We start from the raw sequence: 25,506 nt of genomic DNA, 5'->3' as shown, positions 1-25,506 counted from the left end.
AGCTTAAGAGAATGAGATGATGATTGATAAGGGAGCCCTCAGGCAGTGAGGTCGTGCGGTGGGAGTTGTGTGTCGTTTGTGAGCTGTACTGCTGTCACTGTGTGGTTGTGTATCCACTGCAGGTAGTTGGAGACGCGTGTGTAGATGCCGTAATGGCCCGGTCGGGCACAGCCCTTCCCCCAGCTCACGATGCCCAGCAAGAATGTGGTCTTCTTGTACTGTGTCACCAAAGGCCCGCCGCTGTCACCTTTACAGGAGTCCTCCCGGCCCGTAAGGTATCCAGCGCAAAACATGTTTTCAGTGAGCTTCACGCCACTCTCCTGGATGCACTGCTGCGTACGTATGCGAGGCACCCTGAGGCGACGCAGCAGATGAGAGGTGGGGCCGTTTTCGGCTCGTCGCCCCCAGCCGCTCACAGTATGGATGTTGATGGCCCAAAGATCGCGCTCAGCCAAAGACCTTGTGGGTAGGCAGGCCGGTACGGCGTATGAAGTGTAAACCACGGGCGAGGCCAATCGCAGCAGCGCGATGTCGTTGTCAGCCGTCTTCTTTTCGTAGCGCTCGTGCATCAGGATTTGAGCTACCGAAATGACCTGCTCCGTTCCCTCCTCCACCAAGGTGTTATGCTCACCTGTCAAATTGAAAGCAGATAGAGAACAGGATAAACATCACTTGGGACACTGTGATCTCACTGTTGTGAGGTCAGCGCCCGAGAAACAATTCTTTGTCACTGTACTTAATGGGCTTTCAGAATATCTGTATTTGAGTACAGTTGTTGGCACTTTCATTTGGATTAGCCTTTATTAGTCTGTGGAGTCAGTGGAGAAATGTACATTTCACAGCAGCAAAGTGATGAAAGGAAGAGGAAAGGAAAGAAAGAAGTAGAAAAACGCAATAATGGAGCTGCTGTAAAGGCAGTCACTCTCGCGGCGCCATCTTTAGTCAAAACAACAAAACTAAATAACAAATCATGTGACACAACACAAAAGACACAGACAGCCATTCAATCATAAGCACTTTCTGCACACTCTTTGTTGTATGAAGCAGTTCTAGATGAAAGAGGAGAGGATCAAAGCGTCATTTTCAACAGTGGATCGGGGACGTCATGGTGGAATGTGAATGTCTGCCACCAGCTAACTGTTGAAAGCAAACACAAAGCTGTAGCATCCATTGACGAAAAGAGATTTTCTCACATCTCCCCCATGTAATTCCACTTCAATTCCAAACCGTGACAGCTCTACATACGTATCGTTATGTTATGTTATGTTATGTTATGTTATTTCACTAAGTCTATTTGAAAAGGAATACTTTCTGTGTTTACGTTATTACTAATGAATGATGACATGACATGTTAATCGAAAGAGGAAAAGTTAACCAGAGTTGAAATCACAGAAGTGGGGCAGCCCAGGTGCATTAATGACTAGGATGCTAGAGATTCGTAGCCAAAGACAATCACATGTTCAGTGACTTATACCTGCAACAACATTTAAAAACTGCTCATCGACATCTTCAAGGCAGTGAGATGCCGTGAGGATCCAGGTGGGCTTAATGATGACACCGCCACAAAAACCTTTTCCGTGATATAGCAGCAACACCTTCACGAAACAACAAGAAACACGTTGAAGTGCACCTTACCTACATCGGTGCAACGGACTCAGGGGCTGTGATGTCTTTTCAAAGCAACATATGGTACCTGCCAGGGACATTCGCCTTTAGGACACTCATGTCCGCCCACAATCCGAGCACGAGGGTCAAGCTCTTTGGCTTTGTTTGCGTCTTGAAGAACTGGGGTCATGCCACACGTTATTGAGGCTGAGGAAAGGGAAATACAGTCTGTACTTTAACATTGGCCCCTCAAGCAAGCAAGCAAGCAAGCCCTTCCGTGTCATTTGACCAAAACAAAGAGAAAGGGTAAAATGTCACTTAAAAAAAGATGTAAAGCAAAGTAAGTTGCTTAAATTTGACATTTCAGCCGGTTTCTTGATTCAAAAGTAGTTGTGATGGAAAGCCAGACATGGTGAACACGACCGCTGGACTTCTGGGCATAATTGCTAACCTTGCTAGCATATTAGCATCATTTGTAAACAACCCCAGCATGTACCTTTGTGGTTTTTGGTTCCTCCGCTGTTTAACTTGGAACCTGTGAACCCACTGAACGTTAGGCACTCTATATATCTGAAAGTCACCCCAAAATATTTTAGACATACCTGGGAACTAATGCCTTCAACTTGAGCTGCTGTGGTTTGTCCCTTCAGAAGTTGTTGCAATGTCACATGACAATTTTCATTTTTCACAGTCCAACTAATCATAGTGAATTCATTTTTTTAAATGTCTTTCGTAATAACTGGGGAAATATAAAATAAATACAACCCTTTACCTCATATCTGGAGGAGTAACCATAAAATATTGTGTTTGTTGTTCTTTTTTTGGGGCTGGGGATATAGCTTAATTGCATTCTGCCTCCTGGGAGTTTGCATCAATTATTGTTGAAAAGCATGTCCCTTCTCTGTGATCATATCTGGATATATTTTTAAACATCACCACTACAAACTTAACCCTTTATCCCCAACGATGAGAAGGTTTCTTCAGCCGTCATCTGTACAAAAGTGAAGGTTTCGGACGTTTCGCCTCCTATCCAAGAGGCTTCGTCAGCGAACTAAAGTCTGACTGGTCGTATCGGCCCCATTTATATATCCCTAATGTCCAGACCTGTCAGAAAGAAAGAATAGCGAACGAAACCAATTATTCTCAAGATTCTAAAAGGAGAGGAGTAGCAGTACCGTACATTGCAGGAGTTTCTGAAAAATTACAAAGAGTCCTTTGGCAACATAAAATTCCTACTTATTTCAAACCGATAAACACGTTAAGGCAAAAATTAGTGCATCCAAAAGATAGGCTACCAAATGAAAAACAAAGTAATGTAGTTTATTCCATACATTGTAAGAATGAAAATTGTAAAGAGCAGTACATTGGGGAGACTCAACAAATTCTCAAAAAAAGACTTTATCAACATCGCAGGGATAATACTAGTGGGCCTCAATCGGCAGTACATTTGCACCTAAAAGCTACTAACCACTCATTTGACGACAATGAGGTTAAAATCTTAGCGAAAGAACATAGATGGTTTGAAAGGGGGGTAAAAGAGGCGATTCTTATAAAACAACAAAATCCTTCATTAAACCGGTCTGGTGGTGTGAGGTTCAATTTGGATCGTTCATACAATAGCCTGCTCAGGCAAAACAGGTTAGGCAACTTTCGCAATGCTGATGAGGGTCGTTATGCTGATGAGGTGATACCGGGGGGAGTGGGTGTAATAGGCCAATCGTTAGTCAGGAATGTAGGAACAATCAGTGGGGCCACAGGGGGGGGTCCCGCGCCCCCCCCAACCTGAGAGTAGGGACCTATCATAGCTGTGTCCGGCGCCACTAGGTCTGGACATTAGGGATATATAAATGGGGCCGATACGACCAGTCAGACTTTAGTTCGCTGACGAAGCCTCTTGGATAGGAGGCAAAACGTCCGAAACCTTCACTTTTGTACAGATGACGGCTGAAGAAACCTTCTCATCGATGGACCACTCCTGTACGACTGAGAGCTTACACAGACATATTGCTCCCTTTATCCCCAAATAATTCTAAGGTCACCTTTGGGCATGCAGCTCTGGCCATCAGCATTCAGAGAATATCCATCTGCACATGAGCAATTGACTCTGTCTCCTCTCTCGTCTTGATTACAGAAGTGCTCACAGCCTCCGTTTTCTAGCAAACATGTCTCTGGCCGCATATGGTCGTCTACGGCATACAAACAGGATTTATCTCATCTTTGGTAAAGACACATGTGGCGTAACCTTACCAAGCTCGCAGTTGAGGCCACTGAAGGGCGGTGGGCACAAGCAGTTGTAAGATTCCGGGAGGACCAAACAGCTTCCCCCGTTCAAGCAGGGACTCGACTCACAGCGGTCTGGAACTGCAGGATGCCACTCGGTGAAGTCAATTATGCATAATCAGTCAAAAAGGGGAAAATGCTGTGCAATGTGCCAATTTGCTTCAAAGGCAGTCCTGTTAAGGGTTTGACACACACATTAAGAAGAATGACGCCATTCAATGGGAATGAATGTTTGTAAGTAATTTGACTCCTTTGGACATACACTAGTAGTAAATGTAAATATTTGTACAATTACTCATACTCATACTAAGAATAGCGGTTTTTATCTCGGTTTTTCATTCTGACCAAACTAACAAATGATTTTATAATAATAATAATACATTTCATTTATAAGCGCCTTTCAAAACTCTCAAGGTCACTTTACAGTCACAGGATAATCGATGAGAAGGTTTCTTCAGCCGTCATCTGTACAAAAGTGAAGGTTTCGGACGTTTCGCCTCCTATCCAAGAGGCTTCGTCAGCGAACTAAAGTTTAGTTCGCTGACGAAGCCTCTTGGATAGGAGGCGAAACGTCCGAAACCTTCACTTTTGTACAGATGACGGCTGAAGAAACCTTCTCATCGATGGACCACTCCTGTACGACTGAGAGCTTACACAGACGAGTCACAGGATAAGTTTTTCTGTGGGTTAGCATCATTTCTACCTCCAAAACTGTTGTCGTAACAAAAAAAAGATTCAAAAAGGACTTTGATTCATGAGTTTGAAGTTGCTTGTTAAGTATTTCTTCTGCTTACTGCTGTATGTCTTCCAAAATTCATCCTAAGGAAACACAAAGCAATTGATAACTGAATCAATGCCAAGTTGGAGATGAAGTTGCTGAAAATAGGCTAGACATTCCAACCGTGGCCTCTTGATGCTCAAACACCTCACGAGCTTCCTCATACGAGCACTTCTCCTCCAGACATTCCCTCTTCAGATCACCCTTCTGCAGCTCCTCCAGCCAGCCCGAGTTGAATCTCCTGGTGCGCACCAGGACACTGTGCGCCTCATTTGGATCTCGGAAGACTGAGAAGCAAGCACACCACAGGTTTGAAAATTGGAAGTCGGTCCCTCTTCGAGGGCTACATCAACATCACACGACAAAATGTGATTATACTCATGGTTCCTTTTGTTCTCCTTCTCTGACCTGATGCCAATGACGATGGGCTGAAGACGATGAGCAAGCTTACAAAGACACACGAGCGGGCTGTTGACGCCATGGGAATACTGGTTGATCTGGATGAGGCCAAAGTCCTTTAACCCCAACACCGGTCAAATGCAGATGAGCCTGATGAGAAGTCTCCGCCTCCTTTATGGAACTGCTTGGAGAACTTTCTGGATGCCCTCTGCTGGTAAGCGGTTTACAACGTTTTACTAGTCTACCCAGTTTATTAAAAATGGACGATTCATTTCAACCAGCTGTCATTTGGACCAACCATTAAATAAGAACAATAAATTAGAGGGCATGAACAGATTCCAAAATGATTTTTTAGAACACTTTGTTGCTGTGCCACCACTGAAAGCCACAATCTTCCTCGTTCAGACTTTTCTGCTCAATGCAACTCTGTAGAGGACTTAGAAAAAGTCAGTTGTGTAGAAAGTGTTGGACAAAAATAATTAATACGACAAACAATAAATTAACTCATTCACTGCCAGACATGCAAAAATGCGTCCACTCCAGTGCCAGGGTTTTTGTAATTGTCACTCGAATTCCAGAACCCACAGAATATTGAGTTTTAGGACTACATAAACATTCAAAGCAGCGTAATAAACATTAGACTCTCTTCTTTCATCTGAAAAAAAAGACTTAATTCCTAAATTATATGGGTCTGAAGTTGTATGAGCTTTCCAAAATACAATACGTACATATTGGTAACAACAGCTCAAGCTGGAACAAAGCACTAACATGGAAAAAAGGGAATGATGCCCCCTTGTGGAAGGGAAAAACATAGCCAGGGGTCTGGCCGGCACCTTATTGTGACACAAGCACGAAAAAACAAAACCCGAGCTAAATCGGGAATGGCGCTCTAGGTCATATTTTCAATTCCCGAATAAATTCGTAAATGGCAGTGAATGAGTTAAGAACCAAAACTGTAGAAAACACCTAAACAGTCAAACTATTTCTCCATTGTGAGCCCAATAAAGGTTATCTCATCTAATGCAATCTAAAAATCACATCTAACGTTGAGTCAAAAGTCAAAGAATAACACTGAGTTTTAAGATGTGTTTTAAAAGTGGGGAGCACGGATGCTGCCAAAGAAGAAAATAAATGTTCGTACTGTTCTGGATTCACAGTTGAAAAGCCAGCAGCTGTGAATGTGTAGGGCTGTAGCAGTGCCAATGACATGGCTAACTGTGAAGGCACCATTCATGGTGGCAGGTTGTGGACAAACGCATGCTGCCATCCAAGCGTCTTTTTTACGACAACAAATACTGTTTAACAGCTGAAGTTATACATCAAACAAAAATGGGAACGAATTACAACGATAAAACTTCAACAATTTGTGTCGTCGGTGCCCAATGTTTGTTGTTGTTGTTGTTTTTTTAAGTGATGTAACACATTGGTAAACATGACCCAGTCACAACTTTTTGGGAACATGTTAAAGCCACAAAATTCTCAATTTATGATTATTTGCTAAAAACAACAATATTTGGTCTTTGTAGTTAATTCAATCAAATGTATGATGAACATGGGCGGCCCGGTAGGCCAGTTGTTAGCACGCTGATTTCACAGTGCAGAGGCCGTGAGTTCAAATCCCACTCCAGCCTGCCTGTGTGGAGTTTGCATGTTCTACGTGGGTTTCCTCCGGGTCCTCCGGTTTCCCCCCACAGTCCAAAAACATGCATGGCAGGCTGATTGAACATTCTAAATTGTCCCTAGTATGCGTGTGTGACCGAATGGTTGTTTGTCGTTGCGTGCCCAGCGATTGGCTGGCAACTAATTCAGGACGTCCCCCGCCTCGTGCCTGAAAACAGCTAGGATAGGCTGAAGCACCCCCGCATCCCTCCTGAGGATAAAGTGGTCAGGAAATGAAAGATGAACATGATTTGGGAATCATTTTATTCTGTTTTATGTTTAACCCAACATCAAATCCCACTCATTGCAATTGGATTTACAAATACATCTGACTTCCATTCATGTACAGAAAGTGGTGCGACGAAGAGAAAATGTACTGTTGCATACCAACGAATACAATTTCACTGGGTAGATATTTGATTTCAGCCTGGTTGTTAAACCTGCCTGGTTGTTACTGGTCAGTGGGGTTGATCCTCTTTAAGGCAATGCTTTCCTTCGACTGATCTTCCACCACCTTTTGTCATTTTTTTAACTCTAAGTGGGTGACCAGCAGAGAAAAGATGTTTGGTTGTTTTTTGTTTGGTTTATTGAAACAAAGGTCACCAGTGGGCACGAGTCGTCAGTTGGCAAATTGGTTAATCTTCTTTGGCTACTATCTGGTCATTTGATGTTGGATCCAGTCAAGGAAGTTGCTGACTTTGGTGTAAATCCCATACATGTTGTTGTCAGCGCAGCCGCTCCCCCAGCTCACCACACCAGTCAAAAACCACGTTTTTTTATAGCGAGTCACCAGAGGGCCACCGCTGTCCCCTTTACATGCGTCTTGGCCACCCCTTTGTATGCCGGCACAGAGCATGTTTCGGGTGATGTTGAGTTTGGTATGCTGGCGACACTCCTGCAGCGGGACCCGTGGCAATGCCAGGCGCTGGAGGAACCTGGGCGTGGATCCGTGCAGTGACAGACGACCCCACCCTGACACTATGTTGTGTCGGATGGCCGCTAGCGTGCGGGCGAAGGAGCTGTTCTTTGCCGGGAGACAAATAGGGACAACGTAGAGTCCCAGTTTGATGGGAGGGTGGAGCTTCAGCAGGGCCAGGTCACTGTCAAAGCTGGATTGGTTATAACCTTGGTGGAGCAGCACTTCAGAAACTCTGCGCTTCTGTTCCGTCTTTTCATCCGTCTTCAGGTCATGCTCGCCTTCAGAGAAGCAAAGAGAGGCCAAAAAGTAGATATGAAGTCCAAGATGGTGCCTGAGTAGACAACCGTCGGCAAGTGCTCCCACGAGCCTTGCTTTTTTGTGTGTTTTCTTTTGTCACTTTGTGTTGTTGGCCACAACATTCATCGAGGAGGAGACTGTGCTAAGCGGTTACGCCTTCTCTGCAGCACAAATATGCCATCACTGTTTTTGATTGGGAGGAATGTCTGTGCCATTTGACTGTCATTGCTGGACAGCTCTGGGGCTCGTGAGCATTTTCACAGCGCCGCTTTGTTCAGTGGAAAGGTCGATGCTGTTAGGCAGTCTGCGGCTGGATGGATGCATGGCAGAGCCACGATGCATATGTGAAACTGTCGCAGCTTGGAATTGAAGCGGATTTACGAGGGATGTGAGAAGAGATGTGAGACAATTTCTTTTCGGCAATGGATGCTACAGCTTCGTGTTTGCTTTCAAGACTTAGCTTGTAGTAGACGTGCACATTCAACCATGACGTCTCTGATCCACTGGTGAAAAGGAGACTCTCCACTTTCATCTAGAAGTGCTTCATGTAACAAAGAGGGTGCAGAAAGTGCTTCAGATTGAATGACTGTCTGTGTCCTTTGTGTTGTCTCACATTATTTGTTTTGTTTTGTTTTTGACTTCAAGATGGCGACAAGTGAGTAGCTGCCTTTACAGCTGCTCCTGTATTTTGTTTTTGCTGCTGTGAAATGTAAATATCTCCACAATGAGACAAATAAATACTCAGCTGATCTCTTCCAAAGAGGACATTTGTCAGGGTTGGTCTCCAAGCGTACTTCTTTCATTGATTGTCTTACCCACGACGACATGTAAGATGTTGTTTGGTTTCTTCCACACGCAGTGAGCGGCAGTCAATATCCACTGATCGGAGAGAACGATGCCACCGCAGATTTGTAGGTGATTCTCAGTCAAGAGAGCCTGACCAGAACGCAGTTATTTTTCGCATCATTCATTTGTTTGAACACCCATTAGGTTGTCAGAACTATAGAATGAATTTTACCTGCCAGGGACAATGTCCTTTGGGACAAATCTGTCCATTGACAACTCTCGGGCCAAAGTGGACCAGCGGTCGTCCGCAGGGGACGGGGTCTAGGGCAGAACACAGTTGGGCGACCCCCGATTTCAAATCACCTTAAAGCAACATTAAGAAGCTGCTCTGACCTTGTGGAGTGCAGGTACTGTTGTCCTGAGCCAAACGGTATCCTGTGGCGCAGAAACAAGTATGCGTCCGGTTGGGAAACGCTTTGCAGAAATGTTCACATCCTCCATTCCGAAAGCGACATCCGTTGGAGGTCAGGCGCACTACAAAGAAATGGAGTCGTATCATATCATACATGTGCATAATGTCTGTCACGAAGCAATCATGTCGGTGTCAGCAGGCCTTGCCTTTGTCACAAGTCGATCCGTGGAATCCAGACTTACAGTGGCAGACAAAAGTGTTAATCTTGCGAGTGCAAGTGCCACCGTTTTTACAGGGAGATGACAGGCAGTGATCCTCAGCTAGAAATACATACACACACACACACACACACAAATCAGGAAGCTTATCAAAAGTAGCCTTCCGCGCTGCATTCCCATCGACTTACCTGTGTACATTCTCCAGAAAACCTCCTGCAAAGCAAATGTTCCACATGAGTGAACCATGCGGCAAAGGACAAAAACACCCCGACAGTTGTACACTGACCAGTTGCTGCGGCAGGGCAAAGATCTCCTTGGCTTCCTCATATGAGCATTTTTCTTCCAGACATTCCCGCTCCAGGTTGCCTTGTTTTAGTTCCTCCCAGAAGTAGTTTGCTCGACGGGTTCGATGCAGGAAAACGCTTGCGTTGCGTCTCCCCAAAAACATGCCTGTTTCAAATCAAAGATTTACCAGATAGTGGCAGCAGGCAACGGGTTCAGGGTGCCCTGGCCCCGCCTACTGCTCATACAACCAGGAAAGGCTCCTGTATGCCCCGTGGTGTGCCTTATATTTTGAAAACTTTTACATATTTATATATTTGGAAAACGTTTTTCATTAATTGAAGGTGCGCCTTATAGGCCGGTGCAGCATATATATGGAGAAAGTTTGAAAATACATCATTCATTGGGGGTGCGCCTTATATTCTGGCACACCTTATACACCCAAAAATATGGTAGATTCCATAGCTGTATTGTTTCTTCTCTTTCAATTGCAACTTCTGCTCCTTGTCATGTTTTCATTGTGAATTTCATTGAACTTTGCTCAAACTTGCATTAGTTTGGTGTGAATTTACATTTGAATTTAGTTCCTGTTTGACCAGCTGTGACATTCACATCATTGAAAAATTTGGGTGTGTTTGAGTGACTGGTAAACAGCAGTTACCGTATTTTCTGGTGTATAAGGCGCACCCAAAATCCTTGATTTTCTTCAAAAGATGAGCCTGCACCTTATACGCAGATGCATCTTATATGTGAATATTGAGCCGCAACAGATCTGGCAACTACTGTCAGCACCCGCCGACTCAATTTCCCCTTGTAGAAGTAGTGGGGACCCCCAGCCTCTACTGTAGCGCCTTATAACGTGGTGTGCCTTATATTTTGAAAACTTTCACATATTTATATATTTGGAAAACGTTTTTCATTAATTGAAGGTGCGCCTTATATGCCGGTGCAGCATATATATGGAAAAAGTTTGAAAATACATCATTCATTGGGGGTGCGCCTTATACTCTGGCACACCTTATACGCCCAAAAATAGGGTAGATTCCATAGCTGTATCGTTTCTTCTTTCAATTGCAACTTCTGCTCTTTGTCATGTTTTCATTGTGATCTAAAACCTAATTTTGAATCCAGCAGTAATAAAATTCCCTCCCTGAGACAGTACTTGCTTCACGAGGTGACCACTGCAATCCACATTCCAGCATAATTCTGTGTTAAAGAGAACTCTTCTTTCACAAAAGAAACAAATGACCTCAGAAATATGTTTTAAACATAAACCGGCAAGGCCTGTTGAGTGTTTAAAGTATAAATTGAGTTTCAGAACGACTGAGTCAGTCACGTCCTAAAATCGTGAATTTAAGATTTGAGCTGTGTTCCGAATGTCCTGACTGGTGTGCGTTATACGATGTCAATTTTGTTTCAGGTTAAATGCAAGCAGGATCAGAAGTGTTCTCAGGTGAGAGGTGGGGTACCCCTTGTACTCGTCCGTAGAAATAATGCTATTGTTACTTAATGCCAACATCACAAATGTTACATCCAAAACTATGCCGTTCAACACCAACTTGATCTCAAACATAAGATTCAAACATGGTTCGATCAAGGAGAAAAACGGTACAAAGATAAATAACAGTTGAACTGATTGAGAATGCGGACAACTGACCTTCAGGGAGCCCAATGCATGCTGCGAAAGAAACCAAGAGAAGCCCGAGAAAGAAGAGAGGCTTCGTATGTCTGCTTGTTGTAGCCATTTTTATTCTGATCAGGACAAAGATCACAATTGGACTTGGAAACACGTGAAGATTTCCATGCGCCAACTGCCCAAATACGGCTCAGCTTTGTTGGTTTTATCTCTTTGGACTTTGGAGCCAACGTTTTCCCTTAAATTTGTTTAGGTCACTGCATCAACTATTCAGTCAATAGCATCGGAGGCACAAACAGGGATGCTTTCTCATTCATTATTGACATTTTTTTAATTCACTCATGACGTCAATGAGAATATCTGTCTGCAGTGCTCGCAGTCACATCAAATTTCAACTCAAGATTCTAATCAGATCCTTACATTTTGTAAACCAGAATATGAAATGGGAACAGCCAAACTAAACTGCGGTCCTCGTTTCTTCTGGTCAAACTGGAGATTGTCAGAACTGCAAGCATTTGAGTATGTCTGGGATATAGTCCTGAGCATCCCTTAATTGGTCCTTCCAGTCCTGTGGGATGGTGGACTTGCCGTATGATCCTCCCGCTCCCAGTAGGGCCCCCAGTGCGGCTCCTCGGTTACAGTTTTTTCCTAAAAACGAGCAGGAATGGCATCTATTTATTTAATCATGGAACTACGTAAATGTGATCACATAATAGTCCGAATGAGATTCAGCCAATAAAATTGCATTCAAGTTGATCAAAATGAATCTTGCATTCAGACCCCCGCAGTTGGTGTTGGCCAGGATTCCTGCTGCAGGGTCATCATGAAACTGGTGAGCGAGGTAAAACATGCTGGAAAGAGCTCCTGAAGGCCCCCCCAAAAATATATATACAAAAAGAAATTACAAAAAGAAAGAAATGAAGAAAATGATCTGCATTGGTGCAGCACGCCAGTCCGAGGCTATTGACAGCACTCTGATGTACTTGCAGTCGCTCTTCAGACCCCCCCGGAAAGCTAAACAAAATAACAAATGCATTAAAATTCAAATCCTCAAATGTAATATTTGCAATAAGCCGGACGTGGAAGTGTGACGTTTGTAGCTGCCCACCTAGCAGCTTTCCGACTGAATTTCTCGGCCGTGTCCCACACTCCCAGCTTCCCGAGGGCGAGCTGGGCCTGCTGACGGACGCCGGCACCCCCCAGCACAGCATAAAGTGCCTTGCTGTAGATGGCTACATACTCAGGCACATGTTGGTGGGGATGGGAAAGCTTTACAAATTCAACCGCTGCACGGACCTTGTGAATTAAAGGCCACAATGGGAAAAAAACAGACATCAAGTCGTGTTCTGTGGAGATTTCAGGTTTGTAAACAATCAACGCCAGAGTACTTCTTTCTGTACAAGAGAATACAAATGTCTACTCCTAAAAGTTTGTTAACTGTTGGTATCATCGGAGCATTTGCCCCTAAGATGTACGTGTGACAATGTGCTGTTCCCCTCCCCCCCATTAACTCATTCACTGTCATTCCCGAATTTATTCGGGAATTGAAAATAGACGTGCAGCACCATTTCTGAATTCTTTCGGGTTTTGTTTTTCTTCCTGATACTGGTGATAAAGCGCTTGGTCAACCACCTGGTTATGTTGCTTCCACGAAGGGGCAGCATTTCCCTATATTCTGTTAGTGCTTTGTTCCAGATTCAGCTGTTGTTAAAGCGCAATGTAAACCAATATGTATGTATTGCATTGTATTTTGGACAGCCACCCTCATTTCAAGCTCAGATAACTCCAGAGCCATCTAATTTACGAATTAACTTTTTTTTCTGATGAAAGAAGATCATCTAAGGCTTTATAACGCTTGCGAAAGTCCGGAAGAAAGAAGCAGGCTTCTGATTGGCTGCCGTGCCGAGAATGCAAATTTCAACTGCAGGTAGTCTATGTTTGTGTGCTCGGCGACGGTACACGTGTTTTGTTTGTGCGTGTAGGCGAGGGCGTCAGTGAGGAGTTTGTTGAGCGCGCGGTCAGGACAAACCATCTATGATTTGGCGGAATTTAACACAAGTAGGTATTATTGAGCTTGAATATTTCGTTGTGTAATAATATGTTTTGAATTTTGAAAGTGATTCCATTTTTCAATAAATGTGGATTTCTTTAACTTTGCCCCTTCGATGGAAACTTATTAAAAACAGACGCAATCTTGATAAATCACAGTGCATGTTATTTTAATCTATTTCCATTTCCTCCTCCAAGTATCTGCGAAATAGTATGTAAACGCCATATTCCTTGAGACAAATTTATTAACTGATCAGGGATATTTTTCACATTTGAAAGACAGTTAATAAATTGGGTTGTAGTGTTCTTACTGTGCTATGAGGTTTGTACATACTACATTTAAAGGCACCGGCACCATTTTTTGTTTTTGTTTCCCACTGACATCAGAAAAACGTTTTATAGCATCTAAAATACCCAAATCAGGCAGGCTGATATTTTTAGTTAAATGAAGAACACAAATAAAAATGACTTCAAATGAATCCGGAAATGGTCAGTTTCAGAAGGTCCCACCCCCCTGTTCGTGACGTCACGCCAAGACGTCTTGCCTTTGATCGAGAATCAAAACAATGGCTTCAGATTCGGAGAAGATGTTTTCTTGTTACTCATCCAGTTATGAATATGATTCAAATAGTTCTAAAGAGGAAAGCATAAATGTTTGCAATTGATTCAAGGAGTCCTCCCATATCAATTCGAGCCATCAATGACAGCAATTGTAGCACCCAGAAATGCAGAAGATCTCTATCGCTGAATTGAATGTTTATGTAGTCTAAAAGTCACCATGCTGTGGATCCTGAAATGTGAGTGACAATGACTAAAACCCCTGCACTGGAGTGGCCACATTTTTGCACACGTCTGGGAGTGAATGAGTTAGACATTACACTCACAGCTTGCTCCTCATTGGTTGAGGCTGACAGCAGAATGAAGGGAAGGCTCATGGTAAGGCACCCAATTGCATCCAACTGGCTGTCTGGGGGTGACTTAAGCTTCTTCTTGGAGCGCTCCTCTGCAAAACTTAGAATCTTTATTTATAGAAGAGAACGAAAGTTTAGGTGCATTCCGAGTGTGATGATTTACATAGCTGATTAAGTCGTTCTCGATAATATCAGTTGCTCTGCAATTGACTGCAGTGTAAATAATCCAATGTGTTGTCTTTGTCTTTTCCCCAGCCCAGAAAACCCCAGAGAGCAGGTTTTAGACCTCCTGCCTCGAAGTTGGCCTGCTCTCCTGCCATTCAGAAAAGAAGGATCGATGATAGGACTCGGCGTAGGTGTCGCTGTGACTCCCAGGTGTGGTCAAGAAATGAACATAGTCTGCAAGCACAGCGGCTCGGGCGTCGGGATGCGAGATGTCAGCAAAGCCAGCACTGGCCAGCGTGTGAGCGGCTCGGAGGGCGCAAAGGATATTCAGCGTGTTGTTACCTGCCTTCAGACCTGTAAGATACCACCCAAGCGGGATTTAGAATGAAAGTCAGAATTCTCCAAAGCCATCGACCAATTCACAATTTTTGTAAAAACTAAGGGGACTACTTCCAGCAGGTAGAAAGAGAATTGACTCTTGCTAGCCTGAACTGGCGATTGGATGAACGAGTCAAGGGTGGAGCCAGTGCAACGGGGTATGGCAGAGAAGTGAGTGCGCAAGCGTTTGTAAGTGTGCACAGAATGTTTATAAAATATGTATGAAGCCATCACATAATTTGATCAACTTAACTTTCTTCACCTGGGGTCGACTACAACATATGTGAAGTTGTTCCACCACTGAATTGTGGAAGAAATTAGCAAAACATAATAGTTTGCTAAATAGCTAGCATCACAGCATCAAAATCGGGAGCCAGTTCCTCAATGATCTTGTTAACTATTTGTGAATTTTCGTCACGTCTCTTTTTGGGTGATGAATGGTAAATTAAGGTCAGCGTTATCATGTGTTCATTTCACTTCTAAAGCTTTTACCTCACATATTTTTGTCTGCGGTAGAAAAAAAAGGTCAAAATCAGTACTCAAGTACTCCTTTGCCTCCGCTTTGGTAAAAGAACATATCACGCTTTGCTTAGTGTGATGCCATTGGCGAATGGTTAGGGTTTTACTACCTGTAAGTATCGATGAGAAGGTTTCTTCAGCCGTCATCTGTACAAAAGTGAAGGTTTCGGACGTTTCGCCTCCTATCCAAGAGGCTTCGTCAGCGAACTAAAGTCTGACTGGTCGTATCGCAGTACATTGGGGAGACTCAACAAATTCTCAAAAAAAGACTTTATCAACATCGCAGGGATAATACAAGTGGGCCTCAATCGGCAGTACATTTGCACCTAAAAGCTAGCAACCACTCATTTGACGACAATGAGGTTAAAATCTTAGCGAAAGAACATAGATGGTTTGAAAGGGGGGTAAAAGAGGCGATTCTTATAAAACAACAAAATCCTTCATTAAACCGGTCTGGTGGGGTGAGGTTCAATTTGGATCGTTCATACAATAGCCTTCTTAGGCAAAACAGGTTAGGCAACTTTCGCAATGCTGATGAGGGTCGTTATGCTGATGAGGTGATACCGGGGGGAGTGGGGGTAATAGGCCAGTCGTTAGTCAGGAATGTAGGAACAATCAGTGGGGCCGCAGGGAGGGGTCCCTTGCCCCCCCAACCTGAGAGTAGGGACCTATCATAGCTGTGTCCGGTGCCACCATGTCTGGACATTAGGGATATATAAATGGGGCCGATACGACCAGTCAGACTTTAGTTCGCTGACGAAGCCTCTTGGATAGGAGGCGAAACGTCCGAAACCTTCACTTTTGTACAGATGACGGCTGAAGAAACCTTCTCATCGATGGACCACTCCTGTACGACTGAGAGCTTACACAGACGTACCTGTAAGTATGTGCAACAAACTGAAGATGAAGGACAGTGATTCGATGTAGCGACCCCTCGAAGGGAAAAGCCAAAAGGAAAAGAAGAAGAATTATGTGCAACAAACAGAGAGTACCTTGGTGATAATGGACAGAGCCACTGGGAGATCTCCATAAGCTCAGTTTATCATGAAGGATGATGTTACCCACCACCTCCACTTGGTTGGCAGCAGATGACCAGGAAGTGCGGCCACTGCCAGCTACATCAAATGATCACAATTAATCATATTTTTGAAGAAAATCTGACAATAAACACTCAAAAAAGACCAATCCTCACCAGTGTTGGACAGACTGAGGATGCTGCTGGGGTGTTTGATTCTGGGCGAATTGAAGCCAGATATCCATTCTCCAAAATCAGTCCTGATGTCATGGATGTTATAGTACCAGTGAACAGGGAATGGACATAGCGTCGGCGGCACACATTGTCCATAATGCCTCACCCACTGACCGCCACACCATCGTCATCTACCACAATGCAACTCTTTCAGAACTTCATTCATCACAACAGCAGATTCTGAACCAATAAACTGTTCTCTGACAGTGATAACATCAATTCCGATCTAACATTTTTTAAAGAACATTTTGCTGCAAAAATGTTCACCTCGGTGAGTAAAAGTGGAAATGCCCTCCTGTAGTGTTGAATGCAGGCCGTAAAGTCGTATACGGTATTTCACAAAATTTACCACAGCCTTCACATTTTTCGAAATATTCTCAAATATCTAATCTCTAATATATTTTAAATTGAGATCGCCCACTTCCATTATTTAAATGCAAAAATATTCCGTGCTGTGTTAAATTAAGTGAATCATTAATTTTTTGTTTGCATTAATTTTTGGGTTCTTTTTTTCAGAAAAATATGATTAAGTACGCTTTTTTTCCAATTGTTATAAACATTTTATACACTCGAAGGCACTGGTGAGGATAATTGCTCCAAAGGATGAACGAATGCATCTATCAATAAACGTGTGTCACGCACAATCACATAAATAAATGTCTAAATTGCTGACCTCAGATAGACGCTCTTTCCTTTGCATCAAGTAAAACTTGCGTAATTAGCGTACCTGTTACAAAAGCAAACCGAAAGTAACTAATCATATACGACAACGTTTGTTTACAGAATTACTGTGCTAAAGAAAACCAAACACCGTAGCACGTATTATCAAGATTACGCAGAAAATAATATCTAACAGCACATATTATCCAGACTAAGCAACAGACAACCTCAATCCCTACATTGTTGATAAATGCGTATAGTGTGAGGAAAATAGTGCATACGGTTTTACAATTGCTACGGTGGCCGACGCTATTACTATTTACGGCGTTTTGTCTTGCAGGAGCAGAGCTGGTCATCAAAATCAGAATAATCTTTATTGCCAAGTATGTAGAACACACAAAGAATTTGTTTCCGGTAGAACACGCTGCACTAGTATCGTCGTCAAAAAAACTGCTAAGTGGCACTATACAGTTCCATTTTGGCTACTGTTGAAAAACTGTTGAAAAGTCATTTGTTCATTAGTGGAGTAATTTATATAAATGTGGTATTTGAACAGTCATCAATTAATAGCCTCATAGATTAAATAAAATAACTGAAATAATTAAAAAGCAAGACAAACAAAAGAAAACAATATGACAGTTTGAAGAGATACTAAAGTTGGGGTACAAAATTGCCGTATGGATATTAATTGTGTATTTTTTTTGTATCTTGAGCGGCTTGATGTGGAAATACCACGTTTCCCCAAATTGAATGAACGACTGCTTTGTTTACTCAACACAAAATGACAACGAGCATGAACGCGAGGCCTGACAGACTAACCGAGGGGAAAAATTATATAGTTCGGATCGCCGGCGTGTTATGTTTGAGGAAGAAACGGGAAGCATCAATTCATTTGTATTATGCACGATTGACCATAGAAACCGCAATGTGACCGACATATCCTTACATTGAAGCGAAGACAACAGTATAAGTTTCCTGGCTAGTTTACTCAACGATCGTATTTGACTTTCATTGATGGAATTATTGTTGCAGGCGAAGAGTGCCTGCTAACCTAGCTTAGCTAATCAAATTGACTTGAATTAGTACGTATTTAAATTCAGTCATTCGCCTGTAATGCAGATGGAGGATTTGTTCGATCGTCAAGATGTTGGTGAGATTTTGTTTGAATGAAAATAACCATTTGTGTACGTTTTGTTTGAAACCCAAAACACCACCATCCAAAAAACATGTTCCGAAAGACTATGGTTTGACCGAATTATGTAAAGAAAAACTACTTTTACAGTCTAAGCGTTTCTGTGTTTCATAGATCGGGCCAGGATTTTCTGGGCCAAGGAGAATGTGGATCAGGTGTTTAGTGTCATGTTCAAGCGGCTGGATCATCTCAGGGAAGTCCTGAGGACCAACACAGCAACCGACAAAGGTTTTCTGAATCTATTTATCTCTGCTGGTATTCAATTTATTGACTGATTGTTTGCATCTGTTTTATCAGAACGTGTCCAGGCATGGAAGTCGTTCGACTGTTTGGGGCGGACGGCTGTGTCTCCTGTGGGCGACACTCCGATGGTTCAGGTGGTTGTTGGTGCAGGTAAAAGTCATTGATGCAACCCTTTTGCATACTGCTAGCCTTAGAATATACACTTTGAAATATTCTGTGGTTTAATAGACTATTGGTAAAAGGATGAACGCTGCCCAGAATGGACCATGTTTGCATGAAAAACAGAAACAGTATGTAACGTATGTAATGGTTACTGAATATGAATAACTCCTGATTTTGTTCACCTGCTCAGGTTATAAGCCAGGCAACCACAGCCCCACACTCACACCTTCTTCATCGGCCATTGATGATCAGTTGCCATATAAGCGGCACGTGTGCTGCAAGGTAAGGTCAAGCTGACCACCAACGTTCACTTCCATTTCTGAAGCGGCTCTTATCTTTCTAGAAGTGCTTGCCTTCGTTACAAGGCACGCATAATTCCACCCTGCTGTATTGGGCTCAGAACCCTCTCAAGGTCCCGCTGCTGTGCGGTTTCAAGAGGATGGTTGCCAGGCCAGTTATGTCAACCAGTGGGAGCGGGGTCAGCGATGATCAGCAAAAAGATGGCCAAGATGAGGAGGAAGATGAAAACCTCTGGGTTGTCATTTACAAAGCTCCCTGTGGGCACAACCTCCTTAACTATGACGATGTGATGCGCTTCCTGTTGGCCACAGAGAGCTACGATGTATTCCAGGTCAGATCTTTAGTATACCACATCCATGCAGAACTAGTAGTTGCGAGTTGATCATATGTCCTCTCACAGACAAACTATACTGTGACAACATCTGCCATGTTGTGGAAGAGCGACTTATTGTTTTGCCTGTGGCTGTGTATCTAGTATAGGTGGAGATACATATCGATGTAAATATATCATAATTTTGGGACAGATGAAATGGCTGGAAAAAGCACAAATCACTCACCTCGGCTAAAACTGGAGAAATATGAGATCAGAGGGAAAGCTTGTTTCGTTGCTTAACAGAATGAACATAATTTGTGAAAATGGATGAAATGGGTGTTGCTTCTGTGTCCTCTAAATGCTGGGTCCTCTACTGTCGTGATGTAGTGTAGATATTCCACTTCCATTATCGTTGTTGGCACGTACGTAATTACTGTCCAAGTATACTGTATTCTAAAATATGCATCCTATTGTTTCGTTAGGTACTACCTGTATCTACACTATATCTATACATCCGATCGCTAATGTTAATACGATGTTATTTACATTATTAGGACTTTGTACCAATGTAACTAACACACAGTGAAAGTTATATGGCACATTATTGACCTCATTCACTGCCATTCACAAATGTATTTGGGAATTGGAAATATGAGAGTGCCATTCCTGATTTTTTTTTTTTTTTTTTTTTCTCATGCTTGGGTGCTGATAAAGCGCTGGCCATGGCCTCTGGCCAAGTTTTTCCTTTTCTGTTTTTTTTTTCTGTTCCAGCTTCAGCTGTTGTTAAAGCGCTATATAAACCAATATGTTTGTATTGTATTGTATTTTGGACAGCCACCCTCATTTCAAGCTCATATAACTCCAGACCCAGATAATTTAGGAATTAACTTGTTTTTTCTGATGAAAGAAGGTAGTCTACGGTTTCTAACCCACTTCGAACTTATTGTTGTATTGCTAACGGGCAGCGAAATTAGTTTTTTGCCTTGATCTTTTTGATTGTTTGTTTGAATGTGCAATATTGTTTGGATTTTTGTTGACATTGTCTTATTTTATTCCCCTCATGAACCAAAAGGGAAAAAAATTAAACTGGACAATTTCCCACAGTATATAAATGTGTTTGGTTGGTAATTCCTTTTCGAAGAGCCACGAAAACATCTTTTAACTGAATGACGTCTTTTACTTGAATGCTGTTTCTTCTAGCTGGACTATTTTTCCTTCAACAACGCGGTGCATTTGGACCCTCATTCAGTGCAAGTCAGCCAGCCCCCTGATATTGACCTGAGTCGTGGATCTGAACCGACCCCAGTGGAGTTGTGTTTGGGCCCCAGCGATTCTCGGCCAACTGAATTCCGCTACAGGAAGGACCGCTGGCCACACGGCTGCTTCCTGACCCGGGGTCCCGTTTTTTACAGTTGTTGTGAGTGTGCCGATGGATGCTTGGATGCACAAAGCTGCGCTTGCATCGCTATGACGGGAGCGGGCAACCATTACAACTATCAGAGACTCTCCCACCCTGTGACGTCCGGGTGAGTTGACATTAACAAGACCAGCAGTCAACATTTCAGCTTCCCAACAGTAAATATTCTCAGATTTCATTGTCCTCTGTGATAGCACACTGATTATGTATGTCCTGAATCTTATTGAAATCCAGTACTGTATTTGATTTATACCTTATCTCCTATTTTTTGACATGATAGGCACCAAACAAGTGACAGAATTATTTTTCTCAAATGAATGAATGTCTTGCTTTTAAATGATGGGATAGAAATTTTAAAATTGTTGTTTCAACGGATTCATTGATTACCATATTTTCCGATGTATATGGCGCACCAGAGTATAAAGTGCATTTTCAAACTTTTTCCATATACAGTATAAGGTGCACCGGACTATAAGGCGCACCTTCAATGTTTTCCAAATATAATATATAAATATCTAAAAGATGTCCAAATGTAAGGCACACCACATTATAAGGCACTACAGTAGATGTGACTTTAGTTACGCACAACTTCTACGGGGGGGAAATGGAGTCAGTGGCTGCTGACAGGAGTTGCGAGACCTGTTGTGGCTCGATATTACTTCACATATAAGGTGCACCTGCGTATAATAGCGCAGGGTCATCTTTTGAAGAAAATGAAGGCATTTCGGTGCGCCTTATACACCGGAAAATACGGGTAATTGGCAAAATTCTTGACAGATTGAATAAGGATTAAAATAAAATATATTTACACTAAATATTTTAGTCTTGCTCTGATTACATTTTTATACAGTGTAGTATATTTTGTCTTCAAGTCGTAGCCTAGTCTTGTTGTACTGTATCAGCTACACCAGGGGTGTCAAAGTCATTTTTTGCCGCGGGCCACATTGTAGTTATGGTTTCCTCTCGAGGGCCGTTATGAATTTGAGGAACCCATTAGAACACAGGTGTCAAAGTCAAGGCCCGCGGGCCAAATCCGGCCCGCCACATCATTTTTTTTCAGCCCGCGAAAGCAAATCAAACTTGTTAAATTCCATGATGATTGCTAAAATCGGAGCCAAAATTTCATATTTTTGGATGTCAACCACAATAAAAGTCATTATTCTTGACTTCAGATTTGAAAACGAGTTATTCATTAATTTGCTGTGTGCTCTATATGTAATATTTGAAGGGATTTAAACATTTTAATGGGTTCCCCAAATTCATAATGGCCCTCGAGAGGAAACCATAACTATAATGTGGCCCGTGGCAAAAAATGACTTTGACACCCCTGCATTAGAATGTTTAAATCCCTTCAAATATCACATATAGAGCACACAGCAAATTAATGAATAACTCGTTTTCAAATCTGAAGTCAAGAATAATGACTTGTATTGTGGTTGACATCCAAAAATGTGAAATTTTGGCTCAGATTTTAGCAATCATCATGGAATTTAACAAGTTTGATTTGCTTTCGCGGGCCGAAAAAAATGATGTGGCGGGCCGGATTTGGCCCGCGGGCCTTGACTTTGACACCTGTGAGCTACACGAATGCCAATAGAGGCTTTCTCTTCTCTTCTGTTTATCTTATTTTTAACAACAGGTTGTTTGAGTGCGGGCCATGGTGCAGCTGCGATCGGGCTCTTTGTCAGAATCGTCTCATCCAGAGAGGACTTAGAATCCGTCTTCAAGTGTTTTGGACCGAGCGCTGTGGATGGGGTGTGCGCTGCTGTGATGACTTGGATGCGGGGACCTTTGTGTGTATATATGCAGGTGACAGAAACAACACTTAATTTCTGCACTTTGGGTCCAAATACTTTTTTCCCCCAATATAAATTTCCATACTTCATGGTAAAAGTTAATGTTTTGACATCTCCAGGCGTGATCCTGCAGAAGGTTCAGGGACCCGTTGAGCCTCCGCCCCTGAAAGTGACTAGAGTGGACCTGCCGTCGGATGACGAGGTGGAGGTGGTCACAGAGTGGCTGGCACCTTCTGTTCTGGAGGGGAGTCACTTGTTGGAAAACTCTGAACCCCCAAATGCTTCATCACTGCATAATCCAGTCATCCGGACACCCGCTGATGTCAACGCAACGCCGAACAAAGACATAATTAAGAAACTTTTTACGACACCAAACAAAGTAAATGGCAAAGGCAATGAAAATAACTTGAAAATGGTTGTCAACTCGGAGGACGTTTATTTGCTGGACGCCAGAAAGGAGGGAAACGTGAGCCGCTTCCTCAACGTAAGTGGACCACAGTGCCAATAAATTTACTATTTTGCCTTTATTAGTCTCACACTGGAGAAATGTACATTTCACAGCAGCAAAGGGATGAAAGGAAGAGGGAAGGAAAATAAGAAGTAGAAAAACAAAATACAGGAGCTGCTGCCAATGCAACCACTCTCGCGGCGCCATCTTTGAAGTCAAAACAACAAAAACATAATATGACAACACAAAGACACAGTCAGTCATTCAATGCTAAGCACTTTCTGCACCCTCTGTGTTGTATGAGGCAGTTGTAGATGAAAGAGGAGAGTATCAAAGCATCCTTTTAACCAGTGGATCAGGCAAGTCATGGTGGAACGTGCACATCTACTACAAGCGAAATGTTGAAAGCAAACACGAAGCTGTAGCATCCTTTAACGAAAAGAGATTGTCTCACATTTCCTATCCCACGTAAATCCGCTTCAATTCCAAGCCGCGACAAATCAAGACATGGCACACCTAAAAGACTCCCAGTTTTTTATTTTTCTTGAATAGTCTAACACAAACTGTTCCTAACCACATGGGGATTTTAATGAGGCCATGCCAATTTTCATACAAAATGTTATAGAGTAATTAGTTCATGAATGTAAAAATATTTAGAATGTAAAGAAATAAATTCTCAAACTACATTTCAATGGATGTCAATTATACATAGATCACAATTTGTGTGCTTGCCTGGTCTCGCTTCCCCGCTAATAGCCAAGGTCACCTGTAAATAGTGCTTAAGAAAAACTGCTTTTGGGTAACTTATATTTTCTGAGAAGGCATTTTTAAAATAAGGCATTCTTTTAAGGTTGTTGTGGGATTTTTTTTTCCTCCACGGTTCCGACTTTATTTTGGGATGCTCTAGGAAAGAAACCTGAAAATAATTTTTCAGTATTTAAGTGGCAGGTGACCCAGCAACTTTTTTTTCATCCACGCCGTTTATGTCGAAGTGGCTTTCTCATGGTACCCCTTTTTCATGTTTCATCCAAGCATGACTCTTTTTCCCAAAAGCACCTTTGAAATTGACCATTTCTGTCTTGTCTCATCTCATGCAGCACAGTTGCCAGCCAAACCTGTTCATTCAGAACGTCTTCACTGATTCACATGACCCAAATTTCCCCATCACCGCCTTCTTCACCAAAAGGTACGAAGAGAACAAGAAATGCAGGTGCAATCTGAATGTTGACGAGCCTGAAAAAGTCTCTGTGTGGGTTTGTGTGTTAGTGTGGTGAAGGCAGGCACTGAACTGACATGGAATTATTCTTCTGACGCACGTACGGTATCGCCGGCCCAGCAACAGGAAGTGCCTTGCGTGTGTGGCACTAATGGCTGTCTGGGCCAGTTCTTGGAGGAGAACCTTTGTGAAACGTGTCAGCTTGGATTATGTGACACTTTGGAGGAGACGTGATCACATCCCTTGGAAGCCATTTCCATTTTTTTTACTCACTCGTTTCTTAATAAAAACTTCAAAGTCAAGCACCCAGGTGAGATCTTGCATGCTCTATTAATAGCAACACTGATTATTAAGCTTTCTGTAGTTAATTTTGGGACCAGTGAAATTACATCATTTTTGCAGCACACCTCTCATAGCCTACCAATATGGTTAGTTTGCACTCACTGCACTAATTCACATCTCAAACTCCTTCCATAGTCTACCGCTCACGTTTTTTTACATCCACTTCGAGTTCACTCCTCCATATTTGCGATAGAAGCCGTTTCGATTCCTGTGTCTGTTTGACAGTAAATTTCATTGAAAGGAAGTTGAAAAATTAAAAGGAGCAATGCCTATTGGTACCAGTATGTTGGAATATAATAATAATAATAATACATTTCATTTATAATAATAATAATACATTTCATTTCTAAGCACCTTTCAAAACTCTCAAGGACACTTTACAGTCACGGGACTTTTTTTTGTGCGGGTGAGCAGCGGCAGCCATTCGCGCCAGCGTTCACTCTACCTGGAAGTAGCACAGCAGCAAAGTTATGAAAGGAAAGAAAGAAATAGAAAAACAAAATACAGGAGCTGCTGGAAATGCAGCCACTTTCGAGGCACCATCTTGAAGTCTTTCAAAACTCTCTAGGTCACTTTACAGTCATTGCATTAGTTTTACAATGGGTGTGCCACACGGGCCAGCGTTCACTCAACCTGGAAGTAACTCAAATAGATAGAAAGCTGGCTAGCTAAGAGATAGCTAATAATATATTTCATTTACTAGCACCCTTCAAAACTCTCAAGGTCACTACACAGTCACAGGACAAGCTAGATAGCTATATAGCTAATAAGTAGCGAGCCAGCCAGCGAGATAGCAAATAATAGCCAAAACCAAAATGTGCACAATGATTTTGAATCAGAGACCATTGCCGCCTGCCGAGATAATCCATAATTTA

The 25,506-nt window shown here is 42.6% G+C and overlaps 4 protein-coding genes across 6 annotated transcripts; 1 reads left to right on the top strand and 3 right to left on the bottom strand.

Annotated features, from left to right (window-relative positions):
* Positions 1–27: 27 nt before the first annotated feature.
* On the bottom strand, positions 28–5,236 carry LOC148903255 (coagulation factor VII-like). Of its 2 annotated transcripts, none has more exons than XM_088998649.1 (8): positions 5,042–5,236; positions 4,787–4,950; positions 4,680–4,704; positions 3,853–3,966; positions 3,645–3,791; positions 1,694–1,812; positions 1,475–1,595; positions 28–631 (listed from the first exon to the last, which is right to left on the bottom strand). In XM_088998649.1, the coding sequence occupies exons 1-8, from the start codon at positions 5,142–5,144 to the stop codon at positions 39–41; spliced, it is 1,386 nt and encodes a 461-aa protein (XP_088854775.1). In that variant the 5' UTR covers positions 5,145–5,236; the 3' UTR covers positions 28–38. The 2 variants fall into 2 exon arrangements, with proteins under 2 accessions (XP_088854775.1, XP_088854780.1); XM_088998654.1 differs by having other exon boundaries at positions 5,072–5,230.
* A 1,732-nt stretch (positions 5,237–6,968) lies between these two features.
* Positions 6,969–11,708, bottom strand: f7l (coagulation factor VII, like). Its single transcript, XM_088998674.1, has 8 exons — positions 11,293–11,708; positions 9,640–9,803; positions 9,542–9,566; positions 9,342–9,455; positions 9,117–9,257; positions 8,956–9,044; positions 8,753–8,873; positions 6,969–7,918 (listed from the first exon to the last, which is right to left on the bottom strand). The coding sequence occupies exons 1-8, from the start codon at positions 11,378–11,380 to the stop codon at positions 7,374–7,376; spliced, it is 1,287 nt and encodes a 428-aa protein (XP_088854800.1). The 5' UTR covers positions 11,381–11,708; the 3' UTR covers positions 6,969–7,373.
* A 54-nt stretch (positions 11,709–11,762) lies between these two features.
* LOC148903253 (uncharacterized) lies at positions 11,763–16,673 on the bottom strand. The gene is given in 9 exon segments (XM_088998695.1): positions 11,763–11,919; positions 12,052–12,137; positions 12,208–12,285; positions 12,380–12,567; positions 14,205–14,339; positions 14,518–14,750; positions 16,286–16,408; positions 16,486–16,603; positions 16,605–16,673. Coding segments are annotated over 9 exon segments (1,179 nt in total). The 3' UTR covers positions 11,763–11,770.
* Positions 16,674–18,055: 1,382 nt separating this feature from the next.
* Positions 18,056–24,762, top strand: setdb2 (SET domain bifurcated histone lysine methyltransferase 2). 2 transcript variants are annotated; one of them, XM_088998627.1, is made up of 10 exons: positions 18,056–18,352; positions 18,509–18,622; positions 18,692–18,787; positions 18,990–19,081; positions 19,143–19,430; positions 20,613–20,938; positions 22,469–22,638; positions 22,745–23,109; positions 24,171–24,259; positions 24,410–24,762. In XM_088998627.1, the coding sequence occupies exons 1-10, from the start codon at positions 18,316–18,318 to the stop codon at positions 24,621–24,623; spliced, it is 1,791 nt and encodes a 596-aa protein (XP_088854753.1). In that variant the 5' UTR covers positions 18,056–18,315; the 3' UTR covers positions 24,624–24,762. The 2 variants fall into 2 exon arrangements, with proteins under 2 accessions (XP_088854753.1, XP_088854761.1); XM_088998635.1 differs by having other exon boundaries at positions 24,340–24,594.
* Positions 24,763–25,506: the final 744 nt, after the last annotated feature.

This window comes from Hippocampus bargibanti, linkage group LG01, assembly GCF_051943395.1.
Source record: "Hippocampus bargibanti isolate YZ-2025 linkage group LG01, ASM5194339v1, whole genome shotgun sequence".
NCBI lineage: Eukaryota > Metazoa > Chordata > Actinopteri > Syngnathiformes > Syngnathidae > Hippocampus > Hippocampus bargibanti.
Note: the sequence above shows the minus strand (reverse complement) of the source record. Positions and strands in the feature narration are given on the sequence as shown.

Excerpts from the sequence above, each read along its gene's own strand:
- setdb2 (XM_088998627.1), top strand. The coding sequence starts at position 18,316 with ATGCAGATGGAGGATTTGTTCGATCGTCAAGATGTTG. Across the intron at positions 18,788-18,989 it reads TCAGGTGGTTGTTGGTGCAG|GTTATAAGCCAGGCAACCAC; the intron begins GTAAAAGTCATT and ends TCACCTGCTCAG. Across the intron at positions 20,939-22,468 it reads TCCCACCCTGTGACGTCCGG|GTTGTTTGAGTGCGGGCCAT; the intron begins GTGAGTTGACAT and ends TTTTAACAACAG.
- LOC148903255 (XM_088998649.1), bottom strand. The coding sequence starts at position 5,144 with ATGGCGTCAACAGCCCGCTCGTGTGTCTTTGTAAGCTTGCTCATCGTC. Across the intron at positions 4,705-4,786 it reads TTGAGCATCAAGAGGCCACG|GATGAATTTTGGAAGACATA; the intron begins GTTGGAATGTCT and ends GTGTTTCCTTAG. Across the intron at positions 3,967-4,679 it reads ATTTTGGAAGACATACAGCA|TTCCAGACCGCTGTGAGTCG; the intron begins GTAAGCAGAAGA and ends GGCATCCTGCAG.
- f7l (XM_088998674.1), bottom strand. The coding sequence starts at position 11,380 with ATGGCTACAACAAGCAGACATACGAAGCCTCTCTTCTTTCTCGGGCTT. Across the intron at positions 8,874-8,955 it reads AAGGACATTGTCCCTGGCAG|GCTCTCTTGACTGAGAATCA; the intron begins GTAAAATTCATT and ends CGTTCTGGTCAG. Across the intron at positions 7,919-8,752 it reads CATCTTACATGTCGTCGTGG|GCGAGCATGACCTGAAGACG; the intron begins GTAAGACAATCA and ends GCTTCTCTGAAG.